The sequence below is a fragment of the Crotalus tigris genome, unplaced genomic scaffold (assembly GCF_016545835.1).
Source record: "Crotalus tigris isolate CLP2741 ecotype Arizona unplaced genomic scaffold, ASM1654583v1 scf7180000017663.5292952, whole genome shotgun sequence".
Classification (NCBI taxonomy): Eukaryota; Metazoa; Chordata; class Lepidosauria; order Squamata; family Viperidae; genus Crotalus; species Crotalus tigris.
In genome coordinates, this window is record NW_024096550.1 from 2290187 (window position 1) to 2317290 (window position 27104).

At 38.5% G+C, this 27104-nt stretch overlaps 1 protein-coding gene across 10 annotated transcripts in view; it reads left to right on the forward strand.

Moving 5' to 3' along the window:
* Positions 1-11174, forward strand: part of FAS (Fas cell surface death receptor) — a 41775-nt gene extending 30601 nt beyond the window's left edge. For 3 of the 10 annotated variants that reach the window (XM_039335950.1, XM_039335956.1, XM_039335957.1), the window contains 4 exons: positions 1381-1405; positions 2237-2272; positions 4827-5127; positions 5336-6289. In XM_039335950.1, coding sequence (XP_039191884.1) covers positions 1381-1405; positions 2237-2272; positions 4827-5122 — 357 coding nt within the window. In that variant the 3' untranslated portion in view covers positions 5123-5127; positions 5336-6289. Of the gene's footprint in view, positions 1-1380; positions 1406-2236; positions 2273-2655; positions 2724-4826; positions 5128-5335; positions 6290-10443; positions 10463-10782 lie in introns of those variants that run through there. The other 7 variants (XM_039335955.1, XM_039335958.1, XM_039335953.1 and 4 more) reach the window with 6 other exon arrangements.
* Positions 11175-27104: the final 15930 nt, after the last annotated feature.

A 27104-nucleotide genomic window follows, 5' to 3' on the forward strand; every position in this document is an offset into this window, starting at 1 on the left:
CAGAGATCTAAGAAGGGCAATAGAGAGTAACCTAAAGCATCGAACCAACATACATAGCAGCTTCTGTCTAGCTTTTAATGGTAGTAATGGTGTTTTTCCACTGCTAATGCTTCCTTGTGGTTCTTATCTTCAAAATGCCAAGTGATTTGGGAGGCTTCCTCCAGATGTCCTTTCTAAATCTTGAGGTGAGGTTTGAGACCCACTTGGTAGTAATGACCATCTGTGCAGGGACATCTACTGGGGGTAAAAAAAGTCAGAACAGTAGCAAGTCTGCCCATAAAAATAATATGGGCCCCCACAGACACCCCAAAACTGCAATACCCTTTTCTTTGTCAGGAAAAGAATGGGTTTTGTCAGACACTGAGACAATTTAGAACTACATACTGTGCTGTTTTATACCTACTATTCTTGTATTTATATATTTGAGCACTGAATTTGTTTTTTTAACTTTGCCACTTGTTTTATTCAATGATATGACTTTTTAAAGCCATAGTTACTACTTTGAATTTTGTTTTTCATTTATATATGCATTAGTAAGCTCATTTACTTATGGATAAGAGCAACCTCATTCACTTATGGATAAGAGGTGTATGCAAACATAAAATAGAAAGCCAGAAACCAAAATAGAGACATTAACCTCAGAGACTTTGTCTTGGCTGGGACAGTTCTGACTTAAAATTTTTCCTGAATATATAGTAAACCCAGTACTTGTTTCAATAAACTGTTCCGGCCTGTAGAGATTCCTATTTATTTACTTTCCTCACCACAAATTGAAAATTAATTTGATTAAAAAAGGAAGATGTCATCAGTTGGACACCATGGGTCCAGGCCAATAAATACTTTACACAATGAAATGGATGGGATTGAAGTATAATTGGTAAATCTTTTCGATTTCCTGTGAATTCAGAGCCACCCCCTTGTTTGATAATGTTTGATTAGATCACGACCCATCTCCTTTATGACAAAGAATAAGGTCAAATTCAATCCAAATATGCGGCTTTTGCTGGAGTGTTCTTCAGATATGATATAAAATTTCACAGTTTGGAAGCAAAATAATATAATTTGCCTAATTATACTAATAAAAAGTGGTGCTTGCTTTATAGAATTTGCACTAAGAGGGAGTTTTAGAGAACCGAAAGCTGTGAAGAATACTGAAAGTCACTTCTTCGTACTTCTTACATTTCTGTTTTTCTTTAACCTTTTCTTTTTTTACCTTTTCTTGCACCTTTTCTCTTTTCTTTGACTTCTTCTTCCTGACTTTCTATTACCAGTTTAAAGGCTTTAATAAAAATTAAACATTGAAGAAAAAAAAGAACTAGCAGGAAGCAAAGGTTGGAGGTGTGGATTTGGTTCATCTTTTTTTTTATTGTTTCCTTTTAGGATTTTAAGAAAATCGAGTATCGAGGTACGTAAAAAAATGAAACACAGTCATTGCACTATATGTTTGTATGTGCTTGCTTTTATGCCTAGGCTTTACTGTACTCCAGTAATGGCTCAGTTGTATCATTCCACCACTAAGATTTGTTCTGTACTGGATGGTCTTTCATTGATGTAGAATGTAGTAATGAGATTGTTCATCACATTTGCCTTGTCTAGGGCTACAGAACTAGTAACATTTTGCTGGCATCTATGAGTCTCTTGATTTTTGCAATCCAAGGATGGTATCCTTAGCCTTGATAGAGGCAAATCACTCCAGCATTGAATTGGTTTCCAATTTCTTTCAAAGTCCAATTTATACGTGGCTTGTAATGACCTTCTAATATAATTTGCAACTTGGGATCAAATGATCTCAAGGAAGAAGTCCTTCCTAACCCTAAATGAATTGGCTTCCTTACTAAATTTGACACTGCAGTTCCAGTGGTGGGATTGAACCGGTTTGCACCACTTCGGCAGAATCAGCAGCTAATTTTTTGTTGCCCAGTCCCAGAATGGAAGTGGCATCCACACAGAGAACTGGTTGTTTACATATTTGAATCCCATACTGTGCAGTTCTTCCCTGGACACAGCTAGTAATCTTGGAATTCTTGATATTCTAGGCCAGTGATGTGAACCTTTTAGAGACCGAGTGCCCAAACTGCAACCGAAACCCCACTTATTTATCGTCGGGGCTTTGGTGGCACTATAGACAGAGCTGCGAAGTTGTCTTCTCTGTCTCGTGAAAGATCGCAAAGTTGGAATTGATTGAGTGATCTTTTTCCCCCAAAAAACCCTTCCTTTATTTCCTTGCACGTGGCAGATCGCGAAGAAGAAACAGCATGGGGCTGGGAGTCAGGTAAGAAAAGAAAGGCAGTTTCTGGGGGGGGGGGCAAGGATTTCTTTCCTTATCTGCCCCACTTATTCTGAGGCCACTTTCCGCTCAGATGTGTTGCTCTTGCCAATGACCCAACCGCCCACTTCAGCACTCTCCATCCTCGAGCCTCTGCACTCCACCTGCTGCTTTGGTTGGCCTGCCAGCCTCCACCTCAATGCCCTGCCCACTGCTGCCCAGCACGGCCACCCTGGGGCTGCAGGGGCTGGCTTGGCATGGGAAAGGTATGAACCCCACCCTCCTGCCACCATGCAAGGTAAGGTTGCCATGCCTGCCCCGCCTCCCCCAAGTATTTTTTTTACTAACTTGCCTTTCAGCTGCATTCCATTTCTCTGTTTGCTTCTCAGCCTTCGCCGCGTGTTTGTGGGATTATCGGTAAAACAAAAAAGTTCCATCAGACTTTCTAACTTCTCAAAGGCTAAGAAGTGAACAGAGAAATGGAATGCAGCTGAAAGGCAGGTTAGTAAAAAAAAAATGCTTGGAGGAGGCGGGGTGGGCATGGCAACCTTACCCTGTGTGGGTATTGATGCAGGTTGCTCATGGATGAGACTGAAGGCCTAGGACTGGGGCGACGGCATGTGTGCCCACAGAGAGGGCTCTGCATGCCACCTGTGGCACATGTGCCATAGGTTCGCTACCATGGTTCTAGGCTCTAGAACAGGGGTGTCAAACTGCTGGCCAAAGGGCCAGATGTGTCACGATGAAACCGTGCCCACCCCATTGCCAGCAATGGGGAAAAAGTCACGATACATTGCGGCACGTCATGTGACGTCATGAGTTTGACACCCCTCCTGTAGAATTTGCTCCAGATAAAACATTTGCTTCCTCTGAACTATCCCACTGAGTGATATATGAACCACATGCAGCTTCTAATACCCACTTTGCAGCTTAGCAGAGATTACCATAATTTTCTCTCCTTTCACTGACATTGTCTTGCTAAATGCCATTCTTGAGGCTTGAGAGGATTAGCCACCATTTTGGCATGGATATTCGACCCAGAATCACTTTATTGGTGAGATGAGTGGCATATTAATTTAATAAATAATAAATAAATATTTTGATCAGTGACCTGATCTGACAAAGCAGCGATTAATTGATGTTTTGACAGCAAGATTCTGTGATTGATCATGGAGTAGCTGAAAGAGCAGATTTGGAGGAGAGGGAAGACTGGGGGCATGAGGAGTGTCAATGGAACATAATGGGCTCCATTACATCTCCCTCTTAACTGTATGCGTCCAGAGGAGTGACTGGGAATAGATGTCTATGGAGATTCTCAGTCATCCAGGTCATAGTTATCCTAAAGATGCTTTTTCACGAAGCAACTGGACTTTCTTGTTTTTCTTTGAAGATGTTTCACTTCTCATCCAAGAAAGCTTCTTCAGCTCTGACTTTCTCCCACCAACCAGTCAGAGCTGAAGAAGCTTCTTGGATGAGAAGCAAAACGTCTTCAAAAAAAACAAGTAAGTCCAGTTGCTTTGTGAAAAACCATCTTTGGGATGACTGGGAATAGAATTTCCATATCAGATCCAGAAAAAAATCTGCACCAAAATTCCTATCCAACGTAGCTTTCTTTATGCTTGCAACCTTGCACAATTATATTTATTAATCATATAGCAGTGCTATATCTAGGCCTTTGCTACAAATATTCTGTTATTCAGTTGCTTCTGATCCTTCATTAACTGATAAACATTATTTGAAAGATATTTCTGTCAGGAACTGCTTTGAATTCTTGTAAGCTCATTTTTCAGCCACCAGTGGCAGTATCTAGCACTGTCTTTTGTTGGCCATTTTAAAAACTGCTGTAATAATTCTTGCCTTTGCATTAGGTTTTTGCAAAATATTTAAGCTTTTGTTTCATAGCTTTGTTAGCCATTTTTTCCAGCATTAACTCTGTTGTTATTGTTGTTAATCTGTTCTGATGATCAAGTTTCAACAGCCATATGTTATTGGCCTTAACAATACATTCTATTTCCCCTGCCCCAAAAGTATTTGTTAAGTTTTAATATTAATATTAAAATCTCCCCTGTATTTATATTCTGTGTACATTCTCTCTCTCTCTCTCTCTCTCTCTCTCTCTCTCTCTCTCTCTCTCTCTCTCTCTCTCTCTCCTATATGTTGATAAAAAGAAAAATAGACTAATGAAGCAAATTTAACAAGGAATAAAATACCACAAGGAGCAAAAGAGAAAACAAAACAAAACAAAACCTAAATAGGATTCTAACTTCTCCTCTTTCCATACCTGCTAATTTGCTATATTTGTAGACATTTATAATCCTCAGAAGCCTAATTGTAAGTGATTATATTGCTCATGATGCATGATGCATTCTATGTATGGGAATCATTTTTGTTTAAATTTAGCTAAACTTCTATTGTGTACTATGTGCTTTGGTTGTTAGGGTGATGTCTTTTTATTTTGGTATCATTTTGATGTCTCTAAATCACACTTAAAATTAATTGAGGTCAATGTTGTTTACCCGTTTATGCATTGTTGGCAGTTTTTTCTTGTTTTCTTTTGTAGATATTAACTTGAAGCCTTACATTCCTAAAATTGTATGTGATATGGAAGTGAACCAAGTCAGAAGCCTTGCTCGGAAATTGGGTCTAAGTACAGCCCAAATCGATAGGATCATCCATGACAATTTGAATGATTCTTCTGAACAAAAAATAAAATTACTGGAATGTTGGCATGAAATGCAGGGGATAAAAGATTCCTATCAGACTTTAATCACCAGTCTGAAAGAACTTAAATTTTATGATACGGCTAGTAAAGTTAAGCAACTAATGGAGAGGCAATTCAACCATCCAGAAGATTAAAAGAGGTAATCTTTAAAATGCTTGTAAAAGTGTAATGTTTTTCAGATAAAAGATAAAAGTCGCAGTTGTGTTATTTTTTTAATTTATTAAATTTTATTAAATTTATATGACATCCATTTCATAATCAAGCAACTCTGCTACTCTTATGTAGTAGGACTGATTCAACAGATGGTTCTCTTGGGAACTGCTCTGACATTCCCCCCTTTTTTTCAGCACTCTATCTGAAAAGAACTTTTGTTTTGCTTTCAAGAGGTCACTATGTAATCAGATTGGACTCCCTGTGTTGACATGGCGTATTTCAGCATGCGTAACATCAATAATAGGACCAGTTGATACAGCAAAATTTCCTGACAACATTCCTCAAAAATTACACTATGCTACCTCGGGTTATTTTTTTTTATCAATTGCAAGACCACTGCTTAACAAGAACAGAAGACATTATACAATTCACGAAGGACTCCTTCCAAGTGAAGTATGACGTGTGGCATGTAGGGAAACAAAACAACCACCACAAAAATTTTTGCTGGTAGCACCTTGATTATGTTTCAGCAGGCAGCAGCAACATCTGATTACAGTACCTTGTCTGGGCTCAGAAGCTCTGTTCAAAGATAGAGGATCTCTAATGATATAGAGTAGTTCTCAACCTTTTCTTTACCACGAATCCCCTTTAAATATATTTTATGGCCACAGACCCCCAAGAAGTAACTCAAGATTTAAATAATTACATTTCTTCAACCCTTAGCGGACCCCCTGTGATGACATCATAAGAAGTCTGCAGACTACAGGTTGAGAACCATTGATGTAGACTAAACTAGGAAGTTCAAGAAATCCAGCAAAGAGCAATTGTGGACTACTTTTGTGTTGTTGCTAAGCATATACCACATAGTTATGTTCATGAGGCCATCAACAGTTGAGATCAATGTGAAAAAGTCTTGCTTACCGCCTTCTATAATGCTTTCTCTGCAGATGGTACCATTTCTGGAATTATCCATGTACGTCATGCATTTTAAATATCTGGTTCTAAAAATGAAAATATTCTTTATTTCTAGTTCCTGCTGCTGCAACATTTGTTTTTGTATAGTTTTGTTTGGTGTCATTGTCAGTTCTTCACTGAGGGATTTCTGTACATGAGTGAGATATTAATAAAAATAAATGAATGTAGAGCCACGGTGGCACAGTGGTTAGAATGTAGTATTGCAGGCTAATTCTGCCAACTCCCAGCGGTTCGATTCTCATCAGTTCAAGGTTGATTCAATCTTGCAAAGACTCTAAACTCACAAGCCTTTTCACTCCACTAGAACATAAATGTATCTGTGGAAACTAAATTTTGGTGTATACATTTAAATATTGGTGTATTATATATTTGTAAATGTTTCTCACAGCATGCCAGCCCTTCGAGGTAGTCCAGAGAAGACTAACCAAAACTATGAGTACTAATGCAATTGTATTGCAAGGTTACAATATCAGTTTATCAAAATATAAAATACAGATATACAAAGAAAAATGAAAATAATGGGAAAATGGGAGGAAAGGAAGAAGAAGAAACAGTCTGGGATAAAGTGGGGGGAGAAAAGCATTAACTTCCATCTCCCTTTATGCAGTAGAACAGAGGTCTTCAAACTTGGCCCTTTTATGAGTTGTGGATTTCAACTCCCAGAATTCCTCAGCCAGTGTGCCTGGCTGAGGAATTCTTTGAGTTGAAGTCCACAAGTAGAATAAGGTAATAACATAATATATTTTTAACCATTTCTAAACAACAAACCTATCTAATCAGGAAAACCTAAAAGTTTCATTTTTTTCCCACCTCAAGCACAAAATCCAAAAGCAGTTTGTTTTCAAGTGAAAACAAAATTAATTGTATCCTTTTCTTTAATCAAAATAGTCAATAGAATATTAAAGTCTGGAAGCACATCTCTGTCCCCTTGTCTTTGCTTTCCAGGCAACTTTAGAGAGTCCCTTTTAAGATGCTCCTGTTACTTCTGTGGGCTGAGATGCCTCTTATCTGATTGTTCCCTGGCTGCAGCTCTTCCTCCTCCTGTTTCCCAAGGATATTTGCACAGAAAATTACAGAACACAGAGTGTTCCTATGCCTTTCTTGATGGCTGTGATGATGCATTATAAATGAGCACTGATTAAGTCTCTCATGAAAGAGAGTTCTAGCACGATTCTTCTTATGTCTTAGGGTTAATATTTCTCTAGACAACCACAAAATAAAAATACCTTTCTTCACTTCCTTTCATAAAAATTGAACCCAGCTTGTATTTCCATTGCGCAGGAAACTACAGCTCTGTGGATCATGATAGCCTCATGGCTTGACCTGAAATAGATTCAGAGCTGTGCGCTGTAATTTCTACATGGAATTTCCCTAACAATTGACTGCTATTAAAATGTTTTGTTAAAAAAAAAGAGCTTTGATGCATGAGTCACACATCCAAAGAAAATGCAGTGCTCACAAGGGCTAGTTCAGGTGGAAGAAATACATTTTCTATACTTAATGAACATTCATAAAGGGGAAAGTGTGAGAATCACATAGAAATTGTGTCTATCAATGATTCCTTATCAAATTGTAGTGAAGCTTCTTGTGGGGTGCTACAAGGCTTAGTTCTCAACCTCGTAGTCTTTTTCTATTGGACTAGACTAGGGGTGTCAAACTGCCAGCCCGCGGGCTGGTTTCATCATACAGAGGCTGCACCCACCCCAGCTCCCTCAATGCAAAAAAAGTTGTGATATGTTGCAACACGTCACGTGATATGGCAAGTTTGACACCCTTGGCCATGCTGACTCAGGAATTCTGCGAGTTGAAGTCCACAAGTCATAAAGTAGCCATAGACAAAGAGGTGGAGGAAATGTTTATCTATTTGCAAGTAACGTAAACAACTGGGTGGGTGCCTTAAAAGTCAGAAAAAAAATTCCAAGCAATCTTGAAAAGTTACAAAATAGCCTGAAAATAATATAATGAAATGTTGTTGAGACAAATGTAAAGTTATGTAGTTAAGAAAAAGAATTGAAATGTGCTGGTATAAAGTGAGAGATATCTAACTTGGGGATGGTCTGGTTAAAAAGATATAAACTGCAGATTGATGTGGCTAGGGAAAAAAATGCAGTTTTGGACCAAATCATCAGTAGTATTGTTTCCAAACCTCAGGAAATAATTCTTTCACTTTATTCTGTGTCGGTCAAGCTCTACTTTGTGTCTTGTATTCATTTCTACCAAGCTTTAAGAAGATTCAGAGAAAAATGAAACAGGTTTAGAGAAAGGTCATAACAAGTAATGATCAGGAAAACTAAGTCCTCTCATGAATTTCTGAGTTCTGCTTTGTTGTAATAAAACTTGCTTTGCTGTGAAGTCAGATGAGAAGACTTGGGAATCATTAAAAATAAATAAAAATCGTTGAAAAATAAAAATTAAGGAGTGGAGTTCAAACACCTAAAAAGAAATTACCTGGAACAAGGTTGAGAACTTTCTCTTTCATGCTACAAGTGCAGGTCATTTAAATTATAGGAAGGGAATTTCCAAATGAATTAAAAAAATCTTTCTGAACTAATTATGCAGCGAGGTTATGGGTGCATAGCTCAACAGATAGCATTAGGCAAAGAATGTAATAATAAGAAAGAATAAAATATCACAGCAATCAGTCCTTATTTTTATAAGGAAACATTTCTTAGAATTAAAAAAAAAAAACATGCTCTGACACTTCCTGTTCTAAGTAAGAATCATAGAAGTCTTCAATGAACAAATGATTCAATAAGGAAAAAGCCAGAACTGTGTTGCATCATACCAGCAATTCAGCATTCCTGAAGGTGCTTGTGATGAAAATATAAAAATGAAAAAGCATTGAGAATTCCCCCCACCCCACCTTGCACAGAGTGGAACTCAGACTCCACCCGGAGAGTTACAGAAGCTGGCAAAAGGAAACAGGTCATCCATGTAGAGTTACCTGGAAGATTCATTTTTCTTATTCATTTTTTTTTTTATTATGAACAACGGCTTTTGAAAACTTTCTGGTTTGAACCCTTTCACCTAAAAGGGAAAGAAGGGGAAGTAAAAGAGTTACTTTGTCTTTTTAATTCTGTCTTTTAATTTTTTCTTTTTTTATGGAGTTTATTCTTTTTAAACTGAAAACTGTCCAGTCAGTTCAATAGTGATAAATGATTAGACAGACAGACAGACAGACAGAGATGAGACAGACAGAGACAGACAGACAGAGAAAGAGAGACAGAAAGACAGACAGAGAAAGAGAGACAGAAAGAGAGGGAGAGACTTTCAGGGCAGCAATACTGTTCCAAATCATTTTTGCTGTCAGTGTAACTGACCAATGAATCACATTGTGTGTAGCTGACGCTCTGATCTTTCTATTGAATGTGCATTCATGCAAAACTCTCTTCTAATTGATGCCATTATAACCTGGTGATGACAGCATTAAGGCTTTCTTGGCTACAATTATGACAATACCGTTCCCATGCACATGCATTATGTGCCAAGTGAGATATTTTTTATTTTTTATTTTAATCTGTGCATAGAAGGAAGATGACAGGATGTCTGCAGAGCAAGTGACTACAGGAACCTTGGCATTTCTATCTGAAAAATGGTTTGCATCTACTCTGCAAATTTCTATTTTTGTATTTCACAAGATGTGAAGTAGACTGCTTCAGATGCAGAAAGTCTATTTCAGACAACTTCAGCTAGACATCAACTCTCTCGAAGGTTAAAACAGGAGTTGTACTTAATGTTCAGAAGAGTTCTGCAGGTTAGGAAAAGCTGATATAGATACTCTTTGCACAAAACCAGAATGGAGATCAAACATCCTGCAATAGGATCCTTGATCCTGCTTGCCCAAGAGACATCCTTGCATTATAAAAAGAGGTTTTGAAGTATGGTTTATTATTATTATTATTTTAACAAAACAGCATTAATCTTAAAGCTCCTACTTCAAGTTTCAATCTCTCACAATTAGAACCTTCAGTTTGAAAACTGTATAATTTGGAATTAAGCCCTCATGTTCAAAATCTGGAAAAATATTTTTTTTAAAAATATTATTAAATAGCTTATCATTTTGTACCATAAAGGCAACATGCTCATATGAAACAGATCCATTTATATTTATTGCTTAGGCATTTTGCACAATTAAATGAAGATGACTGTTGCTATGTGTGTGCACCCTCAGCCATCACTGAGACAATATATAAAGTTTCAATATTTTTATTTCAGTGCAACAGAGGTTAGATGATCATGCTGTCATTTACATAGACTAAAAGATCCACCAAAATCAAGTATTAAATGGGTACTAAATAACCTATGCCCTGTTGGGTTATTGTTTCAGAGACATTTCCTTAAGTCAACAGAGAAGCAGAACAAACACAGTTGATCAAGAAAAGCAGTGGAACAAATGTGACTTCTGACTTCCTACCGGCTTCCTCACTGAGTTTCCTTATGCAAAGATTGCATGGAGCATCCGAAACCTTCCTCCCTCCCTCCCTCCCTCCAATTTCTTCCAGCTTCTGCATTTACTTTGGTGGTGGGAGGCATTCTAACCCATTTGAAGTACTTTGGTTCAAAACTTGTTGTCCTGTGATGCAGCCAGTTAAAGGTCATGACAAGGAGAGTTCTAGTACTATATACAGTAGGTATGCTACTGAATCTTTTTTTTTCCCATTCACAGAAATATCCACTAGATGGCAGACAATCTACTAGATTTGCACTAATCAGACTGCAAATGAGGACATCTTCTCAGAATTGCCAACTCAAATACTTGGTATAAACTCCTTGATAGTCCAGAACCAAATTTTCTCATTTCGCGCAATTAATAAAGATTTAAGGACTTTCACTGAGAGGCATCTTTCCCTGCCAGTAGCTAAGAAGGTGGCTACATTTCCACATGACTTCAAATTAATTAATCCACACTTTGAAAGAAACAACCAACCATAAAATAAGCCTGTAGGGGTGTCAAACTGCTGGCCTGTGGGCCAGATGCATCACGCCAAAACCGTGCCCACCCCATTGCCAGCAATGGGAAAAACATGACGTCACAAGTTTGACACCCGTGAAGTAAGGGATGTGAAATGCCTTATGAAAGGCCAATTTCCCATAATTTGACTTATCTGTCAAATCAATTTTGCCCTGAAATGTAAATTTTAAAATATTAGAGATTTAAAATAATGGAATCTGTGGAGACTAACTATACTAACTACATTAAGTCAACTTAAGACTGGAAAATTGTTGCTGGCACATGACTCAAAAGCTATTGCTCCCTCAGACAGAAGGCTGCAATTTTAACTGACTGAGTAGCTTGATCTGATCAAGATATTTTTTATTCATCAACATGTTTCCCCAGTCAAGTGAACAGCAGATTTAAAAGATATATATTTTGATCAAAGGAACAATGAGAGCTGCATTGTTTTAATAAGGATTTCCTGCTTTGGCTGCAATACAGGAAGGACTGTCTGCCTTAATAGCAAAGATTTTCAAGTGCTTACTTATAAATGTCCTGGCTATCAGAGCACCCTTCCGTTACAGGGAGGCATGGAAATAATGGAGGACAAAACTAAATTTTGGGAAGGTGATAAATTGCACAATCTGAATATAACTATCTTTCCTCCTTCTCTTCTCCCTCCCCCCCCAAAAAATACAGGAGACTGAGTAATGTTCAGCTAATATTGGGAAAAGGCTCTTTCACACTCCAAATCAATGACAGCAAGCAAGTCAAGCTAAGCCAGGATGTTTTATCATCTCTTACTATAAGCATAGGCTTGGGAGTCATTGGTTGCTATGAGAATAAAATTAAGGAGGATTTCAGAAAGAGTACTATGGTCCCTTATTTTCCTTATTATTTTTAAAAATCCTATTACAGTGAGAGAGCAAGAGGCCAGCTGACTAGACTCAGTGTGCCCACGTCATTTGTATCCCTGCAATGCTTTTGCAGTTATTATTCATGGCAGTTTGATATATCACCCCCAACAATTGTTGTTATTTTGTTGTTCAGTTGCTAAGTCATGTCCAACTCTTCACAACTCCATGGATCACAGCACGCCAGGCCCCCCCATGCTTCACTGTCTCCTGCAGTTTGCTCAAATTCATATTCATTGTGTTGTTGATATTATCTAAACCAGACATGTCAAACACAAGGCCCGGGGGCCGGATGCAGCCCACAAAGTGGTTTCATGTGGCCCGCGAAGCCATCCTGGAAACAGTGAGGGAACGGCCCCCACTGCCTTGGCTCTGGCCCAGGCCAGCTGGGAGCCAATGTACAATTTTGTGGTGGGCATCTATGCTGAAACGCATTCAGTCTTAGCTCCACAAGGCCATCTAGAAACAGCAAGGAACCAGCCCCTGCCATGTCGGCCCCACCCCCGGTGCATGCTGGGGAGGTGTCACCCTTTGTGAGGAATGAAGAAATGTACCGTGCCTTGGTGCTTGCCCTGGTCCCACCCCATTCTGCCAGAGACCCCACAGGCACCCTTGATGCGAACAATGTAGAGCTGGCCATGCCCACCCAGTACGCCACACCCACTCCATACACGCCCACCCAGTAGGCTGCACCCACTCTAGCCACACCACCCGGCCCCCAGAGGGCAACCTCAATGCTAATGTGGCCCTCAATGAAATTGAGTTTGACATCCCTGATCTAAACCATCCCATCCTCTGCCATCCTTTTCTCCTTTTGCCTTCAAGCTTTCCTAAAACTAGCCCAAACCAGCCCCCTAAAAATGAACCCACAAACTCCAAAAATTTCTCATAATTGATCTCCAAAACTAGCACAATTGGATGAGAAAACTGCCCAACTGACAACACTAATAGAAAGAAAGAAAGAAAGAAAGAAAGAAAGAAAGAAAGAAAGAAAGAAAGAAAGAAAGAAAGAAAGAAAACCAACATTCAATATTGGAATAGGACAAACATAAACTTCTTCAGTCTGTTGGCCATTACATTGTCTTCAGGAATTTAAAAAAAAAAAACATTCACAAAAAGGTGTGGCTTTGGAGGCATTTGTGGGATTGAGGGATAGTAAGGGGCAGCCACAAACAGAGACCAAGAGGTGCCAGTGGTTCTCCTTAATCTGAGGTAAATTGTTCTTCTGGCCACAGATGGTTAAAAGCAGCTGTGCATGGTTTTTATTTCTGAATTTAACTGCTGCTTGATGGGACATAACAACTTCGAAGGCTCTGAGGTAGGAATGGCTTCAGGCTTCATAAATAATACTTTCATTGCCACAGACGTATTTCCACTAAACCCCAAAGTTCCAACTTTTCTCCAAATTTGCACGTTGTTCCTTTAGTCTACGTGACATAAAACACCATACTGAAATTGTGTCTCTGCTCCATTAGTAGCTGAGACTTTTCACACATCACCTGCCTGCTGTAGAAAGCATGTGGAGGAGGAGGAGGAGGAGGAGGAGGAGGTGGTGGTGGTGGTGTTAGTACTATTACTGCTGCACTGGACATTTATATTTTACTTAAATACAAAAGTGGTGCAGCCCTTATAAATTTTAAAGAACAGGTATTGTATACTAAGTTGGATAATGGAGTTAAATATGTCATCAGTTTGGAATCATTGCATAGCTACAAGAGACCCAACTGCAGCCCCCTGTGGATTCCATTGACCCTTATCTAGCACCAACTTAGCTTTGACCATTCATTGACCAGATTCTTGCATATAGGTAGCAATAAGAAACTCTTCTGTGGTTTGAACTCAACGTATTTTCCTGGTTATTTGCGCTTGTCAGGTATTTGCAACTGATGACATGTAGGGTTCCTGTGTTTGAGGAGGGATTATGCATTGCTTTAAGCCATAATACTTGGGTATTTACATTGAAGTATGTACTTCTCAGTAAACTTTATCAAGGTTTCTATGGCAGTGTCACCAATATTCTATTAATGTAACTGTCTTTCTATTAAGACAAAACTTCCTTGAAGGCAATAACAGTAGAAAACTGGGAAAATAACATGAGGTATGTTTTAAGTATCTATTACCTAAACATATTATGTCTGTACCATTTTTTCTTCCTTTCCTAAAATATATAATATTCTTTTGCCTGTAGGAGTCCCACCCACTGTTTTCTCTAAGGAATTCCTCCAGTACACACTGTTAAATAAATAAAAAAAGCCAACATGGGTTTGTCAAAAGCAGATCATGCCAGACAAAACTTATTGCATTCTTTGACCAAGTGACAAAATTAGTGGACCAGAGGAATGCTGTGAATATAATTTACTTAGACTTCAGTAAGGCTTTGACAAAGTAGATCACAACCTACTACTTGATAAGATAGAAAAATGTGGGTTGGACAGCATCACCACCAGATGGATATGTAGCTGGCTGACTGGCCATACTCAGTGTGTGGTCCTCAATGGAACCCCATCTACATGAGGGAAGTGTGTAGTGGGGTGCCCCAGGGCTCTGTTCTGGGCCCAGTGCTCTTCAATATCTTCATCAACAATTTGGATGAGGGGATAGATGGGGAACTCATCAAATTTGCAGATGACACCAAGCTGGCAGGAATAGCCAACACTCCAGAAGACAGGCTTGGGATACAGGAGGATCTGGACAGACTTGAACACTGGGCGCTATCTAACAAAATGAAATTCAATGGTGAAAAAAGTAAGGTTCTACATTTAGGCAAGAAAAACCAAATGTACAGGTATAGTATAGGGGGTACCTTGCTCAATAGTAGTAACTGTGAGAGGGACCTCGGAGTCCTAGTGGACAATCATTTAAATATGAGCCAGCAGTGTGCTGCAGCTGCCAAAAAGCCAACACAGTGCTAGGCTGCATTAACAGAGGGATAGAATCAAGATCACGTGAAGTATTAATACCACTCTTCAATGCCTTGGTAAGGCCACACTTGGAATACTGCATCCAGTTTTGGTCACCACGATGTAAAAAAGATGTTGAGACTCTAGAAAGAGTACAGAGAAGAGCAACAAAGATGATTAGGGGACTGGAGGCTAAAACATATAAGGAACGGTTGCTGGAATTGGGTATGTCTAGTTTAACTAAGAGAAGGATGAGGGGGGACATGATTGCAGTGTTCCAATATCTCAGGGGCTGCCACAAAGAAGTGGGAGTCAAGCTATTCTCCAAAGTGCCTGAAGACAGGACAAGAAGCAATGGGTGGAAACTAACCAAAGAGAGCAGCAACCTAGACCTAAGGAGAAACTTCCTGACAATTGGAACAATTAACCAGTGGAACAACCTGCCTCCAGAAGCGGTGAATGCTCCAACACCGGAAGTTTTTAAGAAGAAACTGGACAGCCATTTGTCCATTTGTTTCCTGCCTGAACAGAGGGTTGGACTAGATGACCTCCAAGGTCCCTTCCAACATCATCATCATCATCATCATGATTATTATTATTATTGTTGTTATTGTTATTATTGATCATCGCACAGTCAGCCAGATGTTCAGACTGGATTTGGCATTTTGTCTACCTATCGAGTCCTTACCCAGGACCTGGGATAGGCAGATGTGGATGTTTGATGGTATTACAGATATCGTCGCAGGATGGAAGCAGTTCCTAGTAAGGCCGCCTTTTGCAATTGACTAATAGCGAATTTGTCAACGCCAATGGTGTTCAAGTGGTGCTCCAGTTGTTTTGGGATTGCACCCAAGGAGCCTATGACTATTGATACTACCCTTGCTTGCTTTTGCCACAGTCTTTCTATTTCTATTTCTAGGTCTTTGTATTTTGTTATCTTCTCCAGTTCTTTCTCGTCTATTCTGCTGTCTCCAGGCACTGCCACATCCACTATCCAGACTTTTTTGCCTTTTTTGTCGACAATTGTTAAGTCTGGGGTGTTATGCTGCAGGTGTTTATCTGTTTGAATTCTGAAGTCCCAGAGCAGTTTAATTTTATCATTTTCTATGACTTTCTCTATTTTATGATCCCACCAGTTTTTCCTTACAGGCAAATGATATTTTTTGCAGATCTTCCAATGCACCATTGTTGCTACTTTGTCATGCCGCTGCTTGTAATCAGTCTGTGCAATCTTCTTGCAACAGCTTACCAAGTGGTCCACTGTTTCTTCAGCTTCTTTGCATAGGCGGCACTTACTGTCTGTTGCTGTCTTCTCAATTTTGACTTTGTATGCATTTGTCCTTAAGGCTTGGTCTTGTGCAGCCAGAATTAGTCCCTCGGTCTCTTTCTTCAATTTTCCTGCTCTTAGCCATTGCCAGGTCTTTATTATTATCTGCTTTCCCAGCTATTTTTTTAATGTATTGGCCATGTAGTGCTTTGTCTTCCCATGCCTCTATTCTGTTCTTCATTTGGTCTTTCTTGTAGGCCAGTTTGGTCTCTCCAGTAGTCAGTAAGCCTTCCTGATATACTAATTTCAGTGCATCTTCATCATTGTTCTTCAGATATTCTTCCAAAGCCATTTTTTAATTCTTCAACCATCTGATGTACTTGTAGCATTCCACGCCCACCTATTTGCCTTGGTAAATAAAGTCTATCAATGTCACTGCATGGATGAAGGGCATAATTCATTGTCATTATTTTTCTAGTCTGCCTATCCATTGCTTTTAGTTCTGCTTGAGTCCAGTCCACTATTCCAGCTGTGTACCTAATGACTGGAATTGCCCAGGTGTTGATTGCCTTTATGGTATTTCCTCCATTGAGTTTGGACTTTAAGATCTTCTTCACTCTCTTGATGTATTCACCTCTAATCTTTTTCTTTCTATTTCTATTTGTAGGTTATTATTATTATTATTATTATTATTATTATTATTATTATTATTTTGTACAGCTAAGAATTGCTTAAATGTCTCTTAGTCAAGAGCTGGGGATGAAATGAAAACAACATCTGATAGACAGGATAGGAATAAAAAAAAAGGCCAGACATATTTGGGCTGGCTTTAAGTGCAAGGAATTCAACTGAGTTTGCAATTCTTTGTTTGTGATCATATCACAAATACCTTAAAGCTAATGGTTCTCGAGAGCACTGAAGAAGCTGCCTTAAGGCAGTCCCTGGTGTCAGGGCTTGAGGTCCTTTTCCTACTACTTACGAGAGAGCAGGAAACCTGAAATCTTATGGTTTCACGAAATCTGTCAACTCCATTTCTTCTGCCGTTGAAGATACCTCCTACTGAAATGGTCAATAATGAAGGTCACAGTTCATGTTATTTTGAAATAGGGAGCCCAAAATATTTTAATCCCTAAGGTAACCTTAACATTAATACTACAAGTTCTGAGGTGTAAAAATGCAGGTCACTTGATGAAAGCATTAGAATTAGAAGTTTTCAGAAGCTCTTTGGTGCCATTCAGGGCTTATATAACTCTAGCCAGGTCATCTCTGTAAGCTACTTAACATTGCCTACTTAACTTCTAACTCCAAAACTCATGAGAAAAAAACCCACAACAAAATCCTGGCCTCATCCACATGTGTCATGTATGGCCCCACCTTCTTTCCCTATTGTCCTGCCTTCATGATAAAAAAATATGATGAACTATGGTGAAAAGGTGCAAAAAAAGGTACTAAGGCCTACATGTATATAAAATTATTTTTTTCCAGCATCAGTAAAATTGTTTTTTCAATTGCAGGAAATTGCTCTAGCTAGTTAGGAGGCAAAAGCCTTCTGGGTATAATTGAATAAAGTCTTGTCAATTTCAGGCAGCAGCACAAGCCACACAAAAGGTACCTATCAGCTAATTGAGGTCTCAAGGCAGAACTTTTTAACCTGCAATTAGCATATACTAGCAAAGCACTACGCATAGAGAAAAGCTGTTCAGATGCTTTGTTAGATATTCAAAAAGCTATGCCTGCTAGAGGGAAGACATGAAGACAGAAAGCATCTCCTTTTGCCAGATGTCCGGCAACCCTATTCAGAGGATACTTAACTGGAATAATTCTAAAACAATTGCCTATTTGTTGTAGGCAGCTATACGTACTGTTTTCCTTTACTAAATTAGCAAGAGGAACATTAACATCCAAGTAGGAAAAAAAATCATAAATTTTGTGTCAGCCTTGAAGTATATCTTATGGCATAAAAACCATACTAATATTTTACTGTACATCAACTCATGAGTGACCCTACCCAAAAATGATCTGAGCTCAAACCTTCAGCTACTCTAATATTCAGAAAGGTGACTGTGTCTCTACTCTTCCTGTCAGTTTTGTATGACACAAAAATATGAGCACAAAACAGCATGACTCACCATAGTCTCCAGGCTAATGGTAAGTAGTATAGCATACTTCCCCTGTGTTCACACAGACAATTTCCTGAGAATCTAACATTTCCTTGTGGTTTAAAATATCACATTAAAAAGAACTAATCTATGTATAACCACTTGATTGTCAGATGACTGCCTGTGTAGTAAGATGACTTGATTAAGGAGAATCTTTCTGGCATTAGTCAAGGGAATAAGAAACCAAAATCTGGCTTTCATAAAATGTTGACTTGAAGATTAGTGTCATTTCATTTGTGATTGTTCTACCGAACTCCTGAAGTGGCTATGTGGCCAATTCAGGAGACTCATGTTGAACTTTCTGAGTTAATTTATAATCTTAATAATGCTATCAAGAGAAGCCTGAATATGCAGCTCTAATGTGGTAAATAAAATAGGGCCATTTCACTCCAATAATGCAGATGGTGTAGGATGGGCTAAAGTGAGGAGATACAGCAGCTTAGCAAAACTGACCCAAGTATATTTCATTTAGTGACTGTTCAAAGTTACAACGACACTGAAAAAAGAGACTTATGACTGTTTCTCACCTTTATGCCTATTGCAGCATCCCCCGTGGTCATGTGATCAAAATATGGATGCTTGGCAACTGGTTCATATTTATGATGGTTGCAGTGTCCTTGGTCATGTGGTCCCCTTTTGTGACCTCCTGAGAAGCCAAGTCAATGGGGAAGCCAGATTCACTTTAAAATCCTGTTACTACAGTAATTTAACAACTGCAGTGATTCGCTTAACAACAGTGGCAAGAAAGGTCATAAAATGAGGCAAAACTGAGTCAACAACTGTCTTGCTTAGCAACAGAAATTTTGGGCTCATTTATGGTCGTAAGTTGACCATAAATGAGCCCAAAAGTACAATATTTTAAGCAGGGCCTTCCTGTTTTTAAGCTCCAATCACTCAATCCATTATCTTAGTCATCTGAAAATGTTATGTTCTTTCATTCACAGAAACATACTTTGTCAAGAAGGGACATGACCCCTGCTCTAAGCCTCAACCTAATCCACTTGTAGTTGGAATGATTGCCAGTTTCAGGGCTCCATACAATAGTTCTCTCCTCCCCTATTGATCTTCAGTTTCAGCCCTGCCTCTTCTTTCTATGTTTCACAGATTCACGTAATCTTCTACTAGAAAAGATGAGGCAGAGTAGGAATCAAAAAGTTCTGCCTTGGCCTTGTTACTTGTTAATATTTTGCCATCTTCTGTGAATAATAGTATACTGAGTCTTTTTTCAGAAGTTGGAATATGACCGATTATCCTGAAGCTCTGGATGAAGATAGGCTTCTGTCAAGCACAAGAAATCGGGAATCCGAGCAGTTCAAATGAGTATAGGTTTATTGGAAGCTAATGCTTTCTGCAGGAATCTGAACTACTAATAGTGAAAGCAAAATGGCAGCATATAAGAGTCAATGGAATTCAAAGTGACCTGGACTTAGAGACTGATGATGCATTTGACCCCTGGTCATCTCATTTGACCCCTGGTCATCTCAGCCTGGTCATCTCCTGCAGCTTTTTTTTTTAACAGTTCCAGTTGTCTCTGCAGATGCCCACATCTTAGAGGCCTCTGCTAGCTCTCTGAGTTCACTGTATTGGGATATCATCTGTTTTTCTCTAGCAGATATGATTCCATAGTCCCACTAATAAAGCAAAGAGGAGGAAGTACATATTTGTTTGAAGTTGCTCATTCAGCTAGCTTGGCACATTATGTGTGTGGGGGGGAAACTTTTTCAACCAGCTTTCTGTCTTACTGGCCTTTTGTAATTAATCATTTGCCTTGTCTTGTGCAAGGCTGAAGATACTTCTCATGGATAGGCTATCAATCATATGGAGCACATTCCTCTATATTGCATATTTTTCACTGGAACTCACCTGTAATTGTGAATAATGACTGCATTCAATAAATAATGATAGCATTCATTTCCCCTCTGTTTTAGGTTAAACACTGATTGAAAATTAACATTAGAATGAGGGAAAAATGGTTTGATAAAAAATACATTTTTATTCAAGAGTGTTTGTTCTAAGCTATTACAGGGTTATTTTTTTCTTCTGTTCAATTGTGTCCAATTCTTGGAGACTGTTTGAGAAGTCTCTATAGTTTTTCTTGGCAAAGTTTTTCAGAAATGATTTGCCATTGGCTCCTTCCTACGGTAGAGAGCAAGTGACTGACTTTAGTCATCCAGTTGGCTTTGTACCTAAGGTGAGACTAGAACTCATATTTTCATGGTTTCTAGTCTGATGACTTAACCACTACACCATACTATCTCCCTCATTACAGTTATAGTTATTTACTATAACTTACTGCAAGCATGTCAAACTTGTGACAAGATGTGACATCATACAACGTATGGGCCGGTTTTGCCATTGCTGGCAATGGGGTGGGCGTGGCTTCCACATGATGCGTCCAGCCCGTGGGTCGGCAGTTTGACACTCCTGACTTACTGGAGAGCCATGGTGGCACAGTGGTTAGAATGCAGTATTGCAGGCCAATTCTGCTGACTGCCAACTGCCAGCAGTTTGGCAGTTTTATTCTCACCAACTCAAGGTGGACTCAGCCTTCCATCCTTCCGAGGTTGGTAAAATGAGGACCCAGATTGTTGGGGGCAATAGGCTGACTCTGTAAATTTCTTAGAGAGGGCTGTAAAGCACTATAAAGCGGTATATAAGTCTAAGTGCTAGTGCTACTATATTATTGTTATGTGAGGCTATAGCTTTTATTCTGTGTATCTGTTCTTATCTAGTTTACTGAACACATTAAAATGTGTTGTTATTGTTTATTGAACCTTTTCCTTTTATTTTAAATTGACATAATTAAGCCCTTTTAGCTTAGTATCACAAATATTCCATATAGTTGCCCTTGGCACAACATTTCAATGTCAAGTGATCAGCAGACATGTAAGATTATGGAGGAGGACAAAGCCATTTCTTTAGACATTTAATTTGATACAGATCACAAGTGAAGGAGAACATCTCTGATCAGTAAGCCTATGCAAAAAACTTAATTCAGAAATTTGGTGACTGTTGATTGATTTGCAGTTATAGTAGGAACTGTTATATGTAATCCTTGACTTAACAACCATTCATTTAGTGATGGTTTGAAGTTATAATGGCACTGAAAAAAGTGATTTATGACTATTTTTCACACGAAGGTTGTAGCATCCTCATGGTCACATGATCAAAATTCAGATTCTTGGCAAAGGGCTCGTATTTATGCCAGTTGCAATATCCCAGGTCATGTGATCAGTTTTTTTTATTGAAAATTTTTAGATATTTTTACAAAAAGCAAAAAAAACAAAAAAAAACAACCCTAACCCACCCACCCCAACCCTCCCTCTCCATCCCCCCCGATCTTCCCAGAGCTGAATATAGGCTTAATTAAAATTTTTAAGAATCTTAAAAAAATTGAAAAAATATAAATCATAAATATATCTAAATACCTTACATAAACAATTTATAAAGTAATTAACAATAAAATATATGTAAAAAAAAGCATACATATTAAAAGGAAAAAGTACTTGAAAGAAAAAGAGATAATAAAAAAGAAAAAAAGAGAAAGAAGAAAAGAGATATAAAAAAGTACAATCTATAAAATATTAAAATTTATATACAAATTATTAGAAAGCTAAATGATATTTTTTTATATCCAATTTATATTGTATAAAATTTATCCATTTTTCCCATACCGCAAAGAATTTCTCTTGCGATTGCTCCTTTAAGAAAGCCGAAATCTTTGCCATTTCCGCCAAATAAGAAACTTTAAAAAACCACTCTTGCAAGGTAGGCAAAGATTCCTTCTTCCAATATTGCCCTACTAACAGCCTAGCGGCCGTAATCAAATTTAACATCAATATAACTTCCTTAGCATCACAATCAGTAACAATACCTAACAAAAACAATTGTGGGGTAAATTTTACCCTCTTTCTAAAAATTCTTTGAATATTCCATCATATCTTAATCTAAAAGACTTTTATATTTTTACACGACCATCAGTTTTTGTTACCTACTGACAAGCAAAGTCAATGGGAAAGCCAGATTCACTTAACAATGTTTCACTAACTTAACAATTGTAATGATACACTTAACAAGAGTGGCAAAAAAAGTCATAAATGAGGCAAAATTCAATTAAGAAATGTTATGCTTAACAACAGAAATTTGGGGCTCCTGTGTGTAATTTTGCAGAACATCAGATACTTGTGTAATTGTAAGTTTTTATTTTTTCTTCTTTGGACTTGGAAAAATACAGGGAAGACAGGTTTGCTGAACAGGGGATCCCTATAGCCTCTGCCTCTTTTTCCAGAAGCTCAAAGACAATGCATCATCCTTGCCATGCTTCTCTTTAGCTTATTTGGTCTGACTTTTAATGGATTTTTAAAAATTAGTTTAATCTACTATATTCGCTCTTTGTAACAATCAGAAAGGAAACAAGGAAAATGCAGGATACTCAGATAGATTATTACTTAGAGACGCACAAACTCCAAGTATACTTAAGTCAAATGCAACTAAAGTCAGGATAGACAAAAGGGAAGTGTCTTATGTAATATTGAAACAAGACCCAAACAAAAGAATAAATAAGCATTTGAATGCCAGCAATTGGATTCCAGGAAAGCTTTTGTCTTGGCTGAAATAAAGGCATCACACAAGTACAGCCAAAAATAATTCATTCGACGTTGCTGCTTCTATGAAAATCAATACCGTAAAATGAATACAATTATTATGTAATTTCTGATACATTGTTCCATCCTTTCCCAAAATATCTATTCTTGATAATTCCAGGTAGGATCAATCATATACAGCCACCCCATTTCCCCCAAAACCCATAACTTGTTCAAAGACAGCTAGTTTGGTATGGTGATTAATGTGCTGGGATTGATGATTAAGCAGCTGGGGGGAAAAATGTGGATCTTTGATCTTATATCTGTGGATTTAAAGATTTAATTTTACTCACAACGGAGGAACAGATAGCGAAGGTGTTGAAACTTGCTGATGTGGTCAAACTAACAGCTTTAGAGTTAGAACATTGCCTAAATTTAATGATGAGTGAACAACCCCTTATTGATTTTTGTGGGAGAAAGAAAAAAAAATGAATTCATGATATATGGATTTGATGAATAGAATAAAAATAATAAATTATAGAGAAAATTTAAAGAATGCCATAATCATAGAGCAGAATGTCATTTTTTATTTGTACTTATAACTGCAGTAGAAGAAAATCAAATGTCACTGTTCTATAATTCCTTTTTTCCTTTTCTTTGATTTCTGCAGTTTCGTCTTTGTACGTTTTCTTTTTCTTTTTCCTCTTTTTCATTCTAAGTATTTTTAGTTTTTCATTTTCTAAGTATTGTGAGTTTTATTCTGTATTTAAAACTTTCACAAAGTTTTATGCACAAAATAGGAAGCTGAATAAAGAACTTGTCATGAGATTTTCGAGAATTATTTTTGGATTGCTTCTAAACAAGGAAAATCCTTATAAACACTTAACTGAGCACCATATAGCAGCGGACCTAGAACCCTGGCTTTAACTAATTTAATTGTTGCTGAGGCGTAATTGTTACCAAACCCATCTGCAAATTTAGTAATTGAAAGGGAAGCCATTTGGGTTTTTGCTAAATGCAAACCTGTTGAACAAACCAACAGGCAGAAGATTGAAAATAGACACCGAGATAATTTTTACCTGCTTGATGAGTTTGCCATTGATCATCCATCTAACTGAGGCTTTAAAGTGTTTCCTAAAGAATGTCAATGCTTTAGTTTTTAGAATAGTTTATTTCAAGGTGTTCTCTAGAGCACTAAAATAATAGAGCTTTCAGGCATCTTCGGTGGCATATTTGGGTTGCAGACAGCATGGCTGCATCATCAGCATAAAGAAGAACAGAAAGGAGCCCTTCCTTGAGGGAGATGGTGGTCTAGAAATATGAAATATAAGTAAACAAACAGACAGATGAGACAGTGGGCAAAGGAGGGAAGATGGAATTCTGGATTAGCAAACATCTCAACAATATTGTTAATGTAGAAACTGAATAACACTGCGGCAAGGACATAGCTTTGCTTAAAACCTTTGCTAGTAAAACTGGCTTCAGTTAAATCATCAAATACAGATAGTCCTCGACTTACAACAATTGGTTTAGTGATTGAAGTTACAATGGCACTGAAAAAAGTGACTTATGACTGTTTTTCGCACTTACAACCGTTGCAATATCCCCATGGTCACGTGATCGCACTTCGGATGCTTGGCAATGGATTCATATTTATGATGGTTGCAGTGTCCCAGGGTCATGTGATCACCTTTTGCACCCTAAAAGCAGAGTCAATGGAAAAGCCAGATTCACTTAACAACCGTGTTACTAACTTAACAACTGCAGTGATTCCTTTAACAGCTATGGCAAGAAAGGTGATAAAATGGAGCAAAACACACTTAACAACTGTCTCACTTAGCAACAGAAATTTTGGGCTCAATTGTGGTCGTAAGTTGAGGTCTACCTGTACATAAAATTTTCAAGCACAATTGCTGGGTTTGCAAGTGCATTACATTAAGGTGACCAACTTTTTTACAATGAAAAGGAGGACACAAATAAATTGAAGAAAAAATATTGTAAATAAAAGAAACATTTTTTCATTGCAACAATAATACAGAATACACTATAATATGATAAATGCATAATAAAAAAACATTTGTATCAATAACATTTTATATTGTAATTATGCTTACATGCCACGCCCCCGCCCACAGCTGCCCCGCCAGCACTGCAACCCCAACATGTAGAGCGGGCCCTGCGGCTCTCAAAGCACCAGCTGTGCTGGCTCCGGCCCTGGGGGGCAGCCCGTCGTCAACACACCCCACCTGCAGTCGCCCCGCCAGCACCACCACCCACCCTGCACAACCCCGTGTAGAGCAGGCCCCGCTGCTCCCATAGCACAGAGGGCAGTCGGCCACCACCGCTCCTCACACCCCCGCCCGCAGCAGCCTAGCTGCCTCTGCCTCTTGCGCCCGCAGCCATTATTGCCCTAGGAGGGCCGAAGATCAAGACAAAGTTACCATGGCGTCTCTGCTCCAGTCTCCTCCAGGTATCTTTGGGACTAACTAGGAGATGGTGTAGTTGGATAGCAAGGAGGGGTGCAAAGTCCTGCCAATTTGCCTTCTCTGCAGACAACTTACATGTGCAAAGTTTGCCGGCCAGGTGTTTTGGCGCGCTCAGCAGCAATTCCTATTGGCTTTCGAAAGCCAATAGGGACAGTAGCACAGCTCATGCAAAAGTTGAAAAAAAAACCATCAAAAAAAAGGTGCCGGAAGGCCGTTCTGAGCGTTCTATGAGAAAAAAAAGCTCTGCAGATTAGTCTTCAAATATCAAAAAGGAGGACATGTAGGAGGATACTTTTTGAGGGAGGACAGAACTTTAAAAAGGAGGACTGTCCTCCCTAAAGGAGGACGGTTGGTCACCTTAATTACATGAAATTGTGAAATCAAATGCAGGACCTGAAAACCAATAGCCAAGGCCCACTGCAGTTTTTATTTATTTAACAGTGTGTACTGGAGGAATTCCTTATAGAAAACAATGGGTGGGACTCCTACAGGCAAAAATATATTATATATTTTAGGAAAGGAAGAGAAAAATGGTACAGACATAATAAGCTTAGATAATAGATACTTAAAGCATACCTCATGTTTCTTTCCCACCCTTTTACTGTTATTGCCTTCAAGGAACTTTTGTCTTAATAGAAAGACAGTTATATTAATAAAATATCAGTGACACTGCCATAGAAACCTTGATAAAGTTTACTGAGAAGTACAAATTTCAATGTTGCTCTAATTAGCGCATATTTTGTTAACACACTCCCACCCCTCTAAGAACTTGTTTTCTCACAGTTCTCCCACCCATTGATCTTGAGGAGGTCAATATAGGTATTTGACACAAGAATATGATTTAATCTGTACACCAAAAGCAATTAGTGAAAAGTGCAAAGTAAAAGGATTATGTCAATCAGAAGAGCTACACATGTTAGAACCAAGTTGCATAATCAGCCAATTCCAGATAACCATAAGGTAACTCAACTCCAAGTATTGGGGCTTGGTCGGTAGCTCCTTTTGTTAGCTCTTCTACATCTTGCACAGTGGCTTTTATTTGCAAAGAAATATTAGTTATTGGAAAATCCTCATAAATACCCAAGTATTATGGCTTAAAGCAATGCATAATCCATCCTCAAACACAGGAACCCTACATGTCATCAGTTGCAAATACCTGACAAGCACAAATAACCAGGAAAATACGTTGAGTTCAAACCACAGAAGAGTTTCTTATTGCTACCCATATGCAAGAATCTGGTCAATGAATGGTCAAAGCTAAGTTGGTGCTAGATAAGGGTCAATGGAATTCACAGGGGGCTGCACCTGGGTCTCTTGCGGCTATGCAATGATTCCAAACTGATGACACATTTAACTCCATTATCCAACTTACCATACAATACCTGATCTTTAAAATTTATAAGGGCTGCACAGTGGTAGGATTCAGATATGTGAACAACCAGTTGTCTGTCTGGATACTGCTTCCAGAAGTCCATTCTGGGCTTGGGCAACAAAAAATTAGTTACCAGTTCTGCCGAAATGGTACAAAGTGGCTGAATCCCACCACTGGGGCTGCATCACTTTTGGATTTAAGTAAAATATAAAGGTCCACTGCAGAAGTAATAGTGCTAACACCTCCTCCTCCGACTATAGGGACAACATGCAAGTTTGGAGAAAAGTTGGACCTTTGGAGTTTAGTGGAAATACGTCTGTGGCAATGAAAGTATTATTTATGAAGCCTGAAGCCATTCCTACCTCAGAGCC